Here is a 12,789-nt window from a genome sequence, read left to right on the forward strand (position 1 = left end):
TCCTCAAGCAGGGCCCATTCACTTGTCACCAGAACCTTCCTACGCACGCCAATGACAGACACAGCCTCTGCTCATGACCCACAAGGCACCTAAGACAAGAAGGGCTGAACCATGAGGACTGTGAAGAGGAGGGTGTCACTATGGGCATGAAGGGATGGGAAGAAACTGCTATGAGAGGAGGGGACAAGGCTGGGCATGGAGATGCTTAGCTAGAAGATAACACATTCTCCCAGGCAGGGTGTGCACTGCTGGCCTCCACATAAGCTACAAATACTAAAAAGAGACACCCACCAGAAAGATAGACAAACATTCTTGAACTCAGGGAGGCCACAGGAAGAAAATTTATCATTATCACTTAAAAATCTGAAGTAATCAAGTTTTGTTGTAACAGCTATATCCAAATTTCCTAACTTTTGCACAGTGTGCCGCCAGCTTCCCTTGGAACAGCATCCAACACTGGGGAAACACACGACCCAGAGTCACTCCTACTAAGCACCTGCGATTTGTGCTCACATGTGATTGGTTGGCCCTCAACAATGGACTTGACTTAAAGGCAAGAGCAGGCATTGAGTAGCCAAGGGAAGATCTTCCCACCTCCACAGTGACATGACTTGAAGGTAGGTACCTTTCTGGGCTGTATCCGACCTAGCCAACCTTTGAACAATGAATCATGCGTCTACATTGTTCATGCTGTGAGGTTCATTGACGCTTTCACAATTGGGAAAAAAAAAAGAAATCTCATAATGCTTTAACTAAGTTTATGGTATTATGCACTTGCAACTATCCTCAGCTGCATATGTGGCCTGAGGGCTGCAGTTGGATTCCCTCCATCTCGACAAGCCTCACAAAGCAATTAGCCAGAACTTAAAGGTAAATGTGGTCTTTGAACTGTGTGAAATGAAGAGTAATCATCTTAAGAGGAGCAAAAGGAAGAGGAGGAGAAGGAGGAGCAATCCAGCCCACCACAGGCACAGGGAGACCAAGTGATCGTTTCGAAGTTACAATATTTGCAGCATCCTATATGATGATATCCTGGACTACAGGACCACAAAGGAAAAGAAAATCAAGATTGATAAACAGGAGAGAGAGAGGGAGGGAGGGAGGGAGGGAGGGAGGGAGGGAGGGAGGGAGGGAGGGAGGGAGGGAGAAACGGAGTCAAATGCCAAAAACAGAGCCCAGGGAAGCATTGTAAGCAGTGTCCTGATTTGATGATAAAGTCACCCAGTTTCCGGAAGATGCAGTTAATGTATTTCCCAGACCAGAGTCTACCAAGAAGTTAGCTTTCCAGGAAGGGAAATGCATTGCATATTCAAGGATCTTTTACAAAGATTGTAGTGGATTCATGGGAAACAAGCCTGGCCTGCAAATCAACCCTGGCTGAAGACTCATCCTAAGGTCAGCCTGGAAGTCAAAGCCTCCAGCAGATTATTGGGCAGTTAGTGTATAACACGGTCCACTGATGTGACTCAGGATGGCACTGCCGAGCGGGGACAGTCTCCTCCTAAAGTAAAGAATGACACCACAGTCCCAGCACACGCAGATGCCCCAGGAAATCATTAACAATTCAGGAGAGACACCTCACTGCTCAGAGCTGATGACCCAGGAATTCCACATTCAAATGACTGGGAGCAATTAAAAAACAAAAACAAAAATCAGAGAGAGCATTTCCCTGCAGATCAGAAAAGTATCTGTGATGAGATGCCTGATCCTTCACCTCACCTTAATTTCTCTCTCTTTCCTCGAAGCCACTGGCAATATGTACTGAGAGCAGATAAGGAAATCCAAGTATCAGCTGTCAAAACCGGAAACAAGCAGAAGGCGCCCATCACAGCCAGACATGCATTCACTTAAGGGTTCCTTTTTGCCAAGTTACAGCTGCTTCCAGGCATATGCCAATAAAGCTGGCTCCCCCCCCACACCCCCACACCAATACATTTTTAAGAGTAAACGGTGCAAATAGAATGGAGTTCTACGTCTTCCTGTATCAGATGGAGAAGGGTTTTTAATAGGGTTCCGCTCCTCTGAGACGTCTCTGAGGGACGCAGGAGCCAGTCCCTGCTTGCCTGGCTGGCGGGAGCAGAGCAGCTACACTCCTGTGCAAAGTGGAGTGTGAAGACCTCTCTGGAAGTTCAATTTGTTGGTTACTATGAGACGTCTACAATTTCCTCTCCCACTTGTAAGACTTTCGCTGAACCCGATCTAAAAGCAATTTGGTTATTTAAATCAGTTCCTGTGACCGCAACACAGCTTAGGAATCATCTTTCTCAGGCAGAAAAAGGAAGCCAACAGCACAAAAACAATCTTAAGGAAACTCTGAGAGGAGAACAATGCCTAAAGGAAAGAGAGGGAAAGGGGGAAGAAGGAAGGCGACCATTGCCTCTGCTGCCCCAGCACGCGGTAGTAACCACAGCAGAGCATCCACGGCGGCTCAGCTGAAGTGCAAGGCACTAACTATGAAAGCCTATTGCAAAAACCGAGGGCACCAGAAAAGCCACAACTGCTCCCCTAAACCGTACCCCATAGAACTGGTGATCTGTTCACCCCAAAGAAAAAGGGGGTCACAGACAAAGAAAGGGGACAACAATAAACGCATAGCAACTGCGGTTTCCCCGAGACATGCTGTTAACAAATTAAAGTGAAGACAATAAAAAAAAAAAAAAAAAAAACTGCTAACTCAAAACATTCAACATGAACATTGAATCAACAAATTGAATCCACCCAGATCTGTTTCTCACCAAAGGGTCAGTGTCAGTCAAGATGTACACAAATAATGAGTCAGTGAGGGGCATTTAGAGGTTAAAAATATAATGTTTAGTCTCCCCAAAGCACCCTAACTCCCAGACAAGAAACATCAGCCGACACTCACCTTCATGAGTTTCTAGGATGTGCACAGTGTCTCCTATTTGTAGGGACAGTTCGTCTGCTCCCCTGGCATCATAGTTATAAAAAGCTGTTGAAGAAGAAGAGGGGAAATGCATTAGCACAGGGGGTGGTGATTACTTCCGGCACTATGATATACTCAGTCTTGTCCTGTGTCATCTCTGACACCCTCACATGGGCAGCCTTTCCTTGCAGACACAGAAGGGAAAGAGCATGTCTTCATCATGGGTATGCTTAACCATTCCTAGCTCCAAGCGACCCTTTCCTTTACTATGGGAAGAGAATATGATTTTAAGGGTGCAATTTGGTGACTTTAGTTACGCTCACATCACTCCTAATTCCTAAAACATTTCTAAAACTCCACAAAAAAAAAAAAAAAATTCAGTACCCACCAAGCAGTAACTCCTGCCTCAGTTTACTTTTCTGTTGCGGTGATCAGGCACCAACCAAAAACAGTATAAGGAGGAAAGTGTTTATTTTAGTTACACATTGCAGACCATCACTGAGGGAAGCCAGAGCAGAAGCTCAAGGTAGGAACCCAGAGGAAAAGTTGAAAGAGCGACTATGAAGAAGCATTGCTTATTGGCTTGCTCCCAGCCTCATGTTCAGTGACCTTCCTTACACAGCCTGCCTACCTGCCTAGGGATGGTACTGCCCACAGTGGGATCCCTAGGCAGGTAGGCTAGGATAGGGGATAGGCCCTCCCACATCAATAGTGATCAGGAAAATGCCCCCCACACATGCCCTCAAGCCATTTAGATGGAGGCAATTCCTCGACAGAGGTTCCCTTTTCCAGGTGTGTCCAGCTGACAGCACCACCTGGCCCACCGTGAGCCTGGCCGACACTGACGTGTTCGCTGTACTGGGAGGTGATTTGCTTTTGCTGCAAAGAACATTGCTCGGCTTCCGCGCCCTTTCTCAAAAAGTCAAAGCAAGGGCACTTGGATGCCTTCACGTCATCTCAGGCATCAAAAGCCACACATGCCTAGAAAACTCCATTTTCTCAAGTATTCCTCCCCAAATTCATAAAATGTAAGTGTCCCCAACCGACAAAGTAGGTTGTTACCAGTTATTAAGTTTATTTAGCATTTTATAGTGACTCTTTAGCAGGCGATAACTGCATCAGGTAAAGCAGCCCAGAGCAGACGCTGAGCTTCCCCAGTGAGGCACCGCCATATTCTCAAGCCTTTAGGAACCATAAATGCTTTTACCGCCACCATTAACAGCATCCCTTCTAGCATGCCTATTCAGTTAGAGATCCGGAAAAAACAAGTCTGTCGTACTAAAAATGAAATAAAAGGAACACATCAAAAGTGTAAATACATCTGGGCATGTGTGAGCATGGAAGATGTATACAGGCAATTTCTTCCTTAGCGTTTCCCCTCAAACAATCCTACCTATCCAGACGCAGTGAAAGGCAGGGCGAGACACTCATACATGACATCCAAAACGACACATTTAACTTGGAAATGAGCCTAGAGACCCCCTCCCAATCTTATATGTGAAGGAGAACACAGCCCCAGGAGTGAGCACATGGCCCCGAATCACCAGAGTCGGAACCATAGCACTGGTCCCAACTGTGCGCGGAGTTAATGCCAGTGACTAAAGAACCCAACATTAAACTAAAGCACTCGACAACACAGTATCTGACAGGGGAATGTGGTAGATCAAACAGTAACCCTCCAAAGACATCGCCATCTGAATTCCCAGAACTCTGTGTGCATATTCCCAACCAAAGAAGTCACTGAAGTCGTGACCAAGCTTAGGATCTTCAGATTGAGTTGTTAACTCTGGATTACATGAGGAGTTCAAGGTTATCACAAAGACCCTTATGAGAAAGAGGCAGGAGGAACAGTCCAGAATGAAGGAGACAAGGTCCAAATGGTCCTACATACCGAGGTCATGGAGCACATGTTCCCCACAGCCTTTGGAGACCATAGCCCTATGTGGGCCTGGATTCTGGAACTTCAGGTCTCCAGGACTAGGGACAGTGGTCAATGCATGTTGTTTCAAGGCCCAAAATTTGTGGGATGTGTTTTAGCAGCAAAGGGGGCTGGCAAAAGAAAAAATGTGGGAAGCAGGTCAGAAGGCTAATCTTACCAGCATGAAGACCTGACCCTCACATTTAAAAAAAAAAAAAAAAAAAAAAAGCCCAGCTGGGCCATCTGGGGAGGTGGAAACAGGAAGATCCCTGGGGCTTGCAGGCCAATCAATCTAGCCCACCTGGCAAATTCCAGGCCACTGAGAAACCTGTCTTAAAACACAAGATGGATGGTAACTAAGGGATTACCGTCAAAGTTATCTTTGGGTCTCTATATGGATATGCACACATACACACATGTACAAACAAACAAATGTACAAAATGACTGAAAAGTGGTATTTTGTAATGAACTCAGTCACTCCTGGAGGCAGCTGGAACTGGTCTCCGTTGCAGGAACATGAATCCAAATAAGCACAAGCCTGCAGTTACAACTGTCACGTTATATAAGGTACACAAGCATAAGGGAGCAAAGATGATTTTAAATAAACCCCAATGTATTCAGTTTAAGGCTACTCTTTCTTCAGGCCAATCTTTCTCATTCCTTACGAAGAAAATCTCAGAAACAAAAAACTAGCTTATTCAAATCAACACATATCGCATTTGCAAAGCCTTGGGAGCCCCCAAAGGGTACAGAAAAGGCATCTAAGACATGAAAGCCCAACTGTAGGGGAGCAGCAGTCTACTGAAGGACTCCTGTGTGAGAAAGCTCCAAGACAGCCCATCAACTCACCTAGCAGGTGAAAACACTAACTGGGCACCACAGATGGATGCCATCGCCCCTTTAATTTCAGCTACCCAGGACCCTAAGGTTGGTGTACCACAAGTTCAAAGTCAGTGTGAATTCAAATCTGGCCTCGATTACCTAGTGACTTTACCTCGAAATAAAAAGAGAGGTGAGGACACGCCTCTGTGTCCTCTGTGATAGAGCAATACCCAGCAAATGCGAGGTCCTAGATCTAATCTCAAGTTCAGAAAAGAGCTAAAGGAGGGAGAAAGGAAGAGAAGGAGGGAAGGGAAGAAAAAGAAAAGACAAATACTGAGGTCCATGGCATTTTGGCAGGCTCAGGGTAGCACAGGGAGCTAAAGGCAGCCCTAGAGGCCCGTTGTCTTCTTTTCCAAACTATCTCCCACTCAAACTGTGTGTCCAGCTCCCACCACCTCCATGAGAGTCGTAACTCTTCTCCTGCCCCCATCACCGCTGACAACACTGCACACTGCCCGAAGCCTTCCTCCTGAGAGTGACTGCCCAGCGCGGCATCACCAACCCTGTGGGATGGAACTTCAGCCCACGGTGTCATCCGACTGCACCCCACTCAGCCTTCTCCAGCTCCACCAACCACCCACGCCATGAGCTGTTCCTGCTGCTGAGAAAAGTTCCTTCCCCATACGTCACAGCCTCACTCATCTGCGAGGCCCACCCTTGACTCTCTATCCTTGGCAACATCCTAAGTGAATCATCAGAAGGTTCCGTGCAGACCTAGAATGAACTGCTGGCTACTGAGCCATCCCATGACCTTGCTGAACTGTCTTCCTGTGTGCCTCCCCGTGACTCCTGACAGGAAGGAAACCTATATTAGAGTTGAAGGCACTCAGCAAAAATCCCAACTTGAGCCAGGTCATGAAGTGTCTGTTCTCGGGTGGTTTGTAGTGGCATGAAAGAAGAAGACCTTGACAGTTTGTTCCTCTTCAGCTTGCTCTTGCCTGGATCTGGGAGCTAGAGATCTATCCAGTTCACTGCAATTCTGTTTTAGGTCCAAGGATAGACCACCCACCCAGTCTCACGTCTCACCCAGTCCCACCTTCTGGAGAGCCTCCTCACAGCAACCCAGGTGAAGGTTACCACCCCATCAGCTGGCTCAGAGATCTGTCTGGGTCCCACACATCCTTGAAACATGACATCAGAATTTCAGACAGCAGCGGCTTAAAAGATAATTAAATTCTTTCTTCAAGTCAATCTGTGAAAATCAGTTGCTCTGTTTGCGACCTCAGTCCCTTTATCTTGCCTTCAATGGGAAACTGTTCAAGGGCATTCATGTTCTCAGGGCTCATGCTGGGAGGATGGGGACCAGGCTTCTTTCCATATGTACTCCTTCAAGCCTACCTGCCACAGGGCCTGTCCTCAGCTTCGAGGGTACTGTGTGTTTGCACAGAGCTTGCTGGTGACCCCCTCTGAGCATTTCAAAGGCCCAGGCAGGCCCACACCTGTCCTGGCCCACTATGAGCTAGTCAGGACTAGAGCTGAATCCTGAGGAAGCAGTCAGCCACACAGACTGGCCTGTAAGGGACAACCTTTTCCCACACTGGGCCATTCAGAAAATACTGTATAGAAAAAAATAAGGAAGCACTAGACACATCCTTTGAATCTGGCCTTAAAAGGCTGGGACTGCAAGGGAAGAAAGTTAACTCTATGGTCATGGCAGACTTGACATATATCACTACCAATAGTGCCTATGGAAACCCAATGCCATCACCACAAAGAAAGGTACAAACAAATTAATTCCCATAGAGGCTGCAGGCACAGGCTGGAGTTCCTAAACTGACCCTTCAAAGGGAGACAGGACTGCATTTGCCCTCAAGTCAAGCAGCTGGAGGAGGCCACAGGGCCAATGTCTCTTCCCCTTGACTGTGAGTTCCTCAAAGACCTAACCGTGACTTCCCGGGGGCAAGTTTCTAATGCTCCTGAACAGAACAGATCCTCTAACACCAGGTGGGAGTATGGAAGGAAGGATGCTACAAGAAGGAGGAAGAATGAAAGGAAGATTCTGAGAGCCAGGCAGAAATGGTACTTTTCAAAGTGCTGTTTCTACAATGTTTTAAAGCTAAAAAAAAAAAATAAAATAAAATAAAACTGAACCAGGAAGCTGCTTAAGTAGGTAGACACTTTGTGTATGAGTTTGAGAACCTGAGGCTGACCCCCAGAAGAGAGAGTTGACTATCCAAAGTTGTTCTCTGACCACACGATGTGTACATGAGTGCACATTTATGCATACATACATACACATGCTAAAAATCATAACAAATTTTTAAAGCACAAAAATAACGAAATAGGGATAGATTTAACCAAGGAAGAAAAAGGCAGCTGCACTCTGAAAACTATAAGATGCTGCAGAAAGAAATGACAAGTCACAAACCAACGGAAAGGTATCCGTAGTAAGACTCCCACGGTCTTGGAGAGGAAGACTGCAAACCGCCAGCAGGTCAGTGGCATCCGAAGCAATCAACAGCTCAGGGTAGCTCTACAGAAACCACACAAACAGAAGTACCCATCATTCGGACTCCGGAGAAGTTGAGATGCTATAGAAAGAAAAGAACAAAGCTGGAGTTTCCCATGCTCCTGACTTCAAAGCCACAGCAATAGTGTGGTCCAGGCATAGACACCAACACACAGACCACGGTCCAGAAAGGACAGGTGATTGATTTCATCAAGACTTCATGACCCTCTTATGGGGAGAGGTCAGACTTCAACAGATGGTAGTGGAAACAATTGGATACCAAGTGAAAAATAAACGAAGAACCCAAGCTGGGTCCTCCAAGCACAAAAATCAACAAGGTAGAAGAAATGCTGTTATATTCAAACCTGCAAAATTCTTGTGGGGAAAATATGACATTAATCCGGAGGACTTCTTGGATATACTACCAAAAAACAGACAACAAAAGGCAAAATGAAAAGGTTAGGTGTCACCAAAATTAAAAAAAAAAAAAGAGGCTATTCTTTTTATAGATATTATTAATACAATGACTCACAGAATGAGAGAAAACATTTGCAAATCTAATAAGATGTAGTATCTTGACTATGTAAATAATTTTTGGGCCAGTAAGATGGCTTAGTTTGTAAAGATGCTTGCTGCTAAGCCTGAAGACCCAAGTTCAATCCCCAGGACACACATGGAGGAAGGAGAGAATCTACTCCTACAAACTGCCCTCTAACCTCTACATATACAACATGAGGTGTGCACATGAGCACATGTATACACACACACACACACACACACACACACTGTGGCACACACTATGCCATGGCACATGTGTGCTTCTCCCCAGATTAAAGAAATGTTTTCAAAACTTTCCACAAATCAATACCGAAAGTGGTTTTTAAATGAACAAAACATATGAACAGAAGTTTCTCCATTGCCACACTCGCCACACCCCATCATTCAAAACCCACACGAAGCTATCGCCTCGCAGCCACCATGACTGCTGTTATTCTCTCTCCTACTAAAATCAAAGTCTTGGTGAGTAAGACAATCTCAACCCCTTAGAAATGTCATTGACAAGAATGCCAAACAGTTCAGTTGCCACGGAAAACTGAATGATCAAGACCTAGCAATGTGTCCAAACACACACATCTATAACCAAAGGTCTATACTCAAGGTACATATATCAAATATGTACACACCCAATGTGTAAACACCCAGATGAAGTAAAAGCAGAACACTGTGTTTATAAGTGTATTATTTACACAGTCTAAAAACAGATGTGACCCCAGCCACCTGTCCATCAACAGAAATCTGATAAACAAATGTGGCATGTACCATGGAGCACCCCCCTCAGTCTTAGGAGGAAAGGCAGTTTAGCCCGGTTCACAACCCGGACATTACACTCGGTGAAAGGAAAGTCTAACAAGTGCTGAAGCTGGATGCCGACAGAGAAGACGGACGGGCTGCTAGAAGCTGGGAGAAGGTTTGGGGAGGTGGTGTTGAACGACAGCTTTCCTGGGGACCACGAGAAGAGCTCTGGAGATGGACGGTGGGAATGGTTGTCCCTCAGCCAGGATGTGCTTAACAAGCCTGAACTTGACGGTTTTGACGGATCAAAATGGCAAATTTTAAGCAATGTCTTCTTCTTTTAAAAAAAAAAAAAAAAACACAATTTAAAGGAAAACAAAGATGCAGTGAAACGGGGGCTGAGTAGCATGAGGACTGCCCCCCCCCAAAGACTGGCCATAGACCACTAAGCCGGAATCATAAAACATCCCCAGGTTCCCCGTGCAAACTCCAGTGGGTTGGGCAGCCTCGTTACCCAGTTTAAACCACCAGGCACGATGTGGAAAGGGACGCACGAGAACTCGGGGCGAGGCACCTGCCGTCCAGGCTCACCCCCAGCTGCATTGCTTTGCACACGTCTCACAGAGTGCCCCAGATTCTCTGAGGAAGGAAACTACTTTCAAAGTCACCATGTTACTCCTGCAGGGTTCACTACTCTTTCGGGCTCATATCTTTCTTTCTTAGGAACACAGAGATTGTTTCCCTGCCAATAAAATCCCCTGTGGCCATATTTCATGAACTGTTTGGATATTAGAATCTAGAAACTCATCTAAATAATTTTCTTAAAAAACAGAGCAGGGCACAGCAGGATAAAGGCGCTGTCATTTGTAATTCAATATTTCTTTCTGCCTCTTAATGGAAACAGGTGGAAGGATAGTGGTGATAATGGTGGGCGAGGGAGACTGTGAAAGGGTCTTTGCTCAGATTCTAATTGAACTGACAGCCACAATTCAAAGACATTTTAATATCTTTCTTCAGAATAAAATATCACTGTCTGCCTTATCCATGACTAGCTAGCGACTATCTTATCGCTATCTAGCTCAAAAGGTCACAGTGCCAAAATGCACAGGTTCACAGGAAGCACGGTGGTGGATGGGGAATGCCAGCTTTATTGCTCTTCCATGATAGGAAAAGTAAAATCCTACATTTCTACAGTTTCAGATTTCATGAAGTCAGTCCTGAAATAGAAAATTACCATCCTCATATATCAGTGAATTTGTGCAAACCCACCCACAAAGAAGAAAGAACTTCTGAAAGCTGGGAAATTGGCTCAGTTGGGGACCTAAATTCAATCCCCAAAACGCATGTAAAAAACTAGATACTCCAATAATCCCTGCACTAGGTAGTCAGAGGGAGAAGGTTCCCTGGGGCTTAAGGTCAGTCAGTGTAGCCTACTGGGTGAGCTCCTGGCCACTAGGAGATCCTATCATTAAAAAAAAGAAAACAGTAAATAGTACCTGAGAAATGATAACTGACTTCCTCTGACTTACATATACACACACACACACACACACACACACACACACCACAACAACAACAAACAACAACAACAACAAAAGGCAAAAGAAAGAAGTGATTGAGCTGAAAATTATCTACTCTTACACTGAATTTTGTTTCATGGCAGAGATGGAGAGACTAGATAAGGGGGAAGAGTTATCTCTTTAATCACCTTCTTAAAGATGGAACCTTAGGAGAACATAGGCTTCGGAAATGTCCAGGCACTGGCTCCCTGGGCATGGGTACTGCAGACCAATCAGGCATGGAGGACAAGAACCATGGACTCCAACACTAGGGTCCCCAGTGACAAGCCCTGGTAGAAAACAAGGCATCCATACCTCAGCTCTGCTCATCTGGCTATAAACCTGGCCAGGAGCTGTATTCTCTACAACCTGCCAACCTGGTCTTAAATAAAAGGCACTGTGTTATAACAACAGTGAGGGACCTGGGATCTCCTGGACAGAGATAAGCTGGTCTCCACCATGAGGACAGAAAAGCTCAGCTCAGAACCATTCCTGTGGTATACTTGGTGATGATTCACTTTGTCATACACCCTGACTTTTCATCCTAAGCATCTGAAAAAATTCAAATAATGTGTCCTGCAGAGCACTGGGCCATTCCTTCTCCTCTCCTCACCAATGCCAAATCATAAAGTCTAATATTAATGATAATCAATAAAAGGAGGGGCAAAAGTACTGCCTAGAATGTCAACTGGCTTTTCTTTTAGGAGTGTGTATGCGTGTGTGCACGTGTATGCGTGCGCACGCCACATGTGAGTGCAGGCACAGAGACCAGAAGAGGGCATTAGATGCCCTCGTGCTGAAGTTACAGGCACTTGTGAATAGCCTGATGTGGATGCTGAGGATAAAACTTGAGTCTTCTGGAAGGGCAGCAAGCACATAACCACCAAGTCATCTTTACAGACATCCGTTCCCAACTGGCCTTTCTTAATAGCAAACTATTCACACAGTTCCAATTTTAAAAGTGCAGAAATTTATCAGCAAATCCAGCAATCAGGCAGGGGAGAGTCCATGCTACTTTGTGAAGAGAGTCGGCTCCACATCAGAACCACTCACCTCAAGCCTGTGTCTAGGACTCACTTCTGCCCCGCTTGGCCCCCACCGCCTCAGTACAGAAACCGCCCCACATGTCAGGAATGTACCTGAACACCATGACAGGTGGCTATCAAATGCTGTCCATTAGCTAATGCTCACTGCCTACCAGAAGCCAAATCCAATAAGCGTAGAAGACAGAACACAGAAGGGCTTCGTCCAGTGCTCACTGCTGCCACAGGACTGCTGAACCCCTCCTGTTTACATGACTCCCTTCCCTGCCACCCTGTGCCCTCCCCATCACAACCACACTACACAGTACCCAGCACTCATGGTTTTACAAAGCTGTGTTAAAAATTCACCAGAGACTTCGTGGTGACCTAACCATGGCGACACTCCCAATTCTACTGTTGGCCTTAGCTCACATTAGAACTTATAGAGCCAGCAGAGGCCACTTCCAAACATCTACCCAGACAACATGCCCTGAAGGTCCAACCTCCACACCTATAGAAGCATACTTCTTGCCACCTGGGCAAGGGGTACCAAGTCCTCCAAGGAATGTGCCCAATGAACCACCTTAGCAAGTATGGGACACAAAGGCCAGCTACCTGGTCTCCCATTAACACTCACAGGTGACCAACCATCTCTAGGAGAGAGCTATGGAGACAAAGCCATGTGGGAATAAAGAATCCCCAATCCACTGAAACCAGGAAAGAACCACACACGCCTCTAGGTGCTAACACCGTGGTGAACAGTTAGTGATTGCTCCTATTC

The 12,789-nt window shown here is 45.9% G+C and overlaps 1 protein-coding gene across 2 annotated transcripts in view; it reads right to left on the reverse strand.

Annotated features, from left to right (window-relative positions):
- The window catches only part of Dock1 (dedicator of cytokinesis 1), a 497,567-nt gene that overhangs the window by 443,587 nt on the left and 41,191 nt on the right, over positions 1–12,789 (reverse strand). For both annotated transcript variants that reach the window (XM_057777087.1, XM_057777086.1), the window contains exon 2: positions 2,867–2,950. In XM_057777087.1, coding sequence (XP_057633070.1) covers positions 2,867–2,950 — 84 coding nt within the window. The remainder of the gene's footprint in view (positions 1–2,866; positions 2,951–12,789) is intronic.

This window comes from Chionomys nivalis, chromosome 8 (assembly GCF_950005125.1).
Source record: "Chionomys nivalis chromosome 8, mChiNiv1.1, whole genome shotgun sequence".
NCBI classification, from domain to species: Eukaryota; Metazoa; Chordata; class Mammalia; order Rodentia; family Cricetidae; genus Chionomys; species Chionomys nivalis.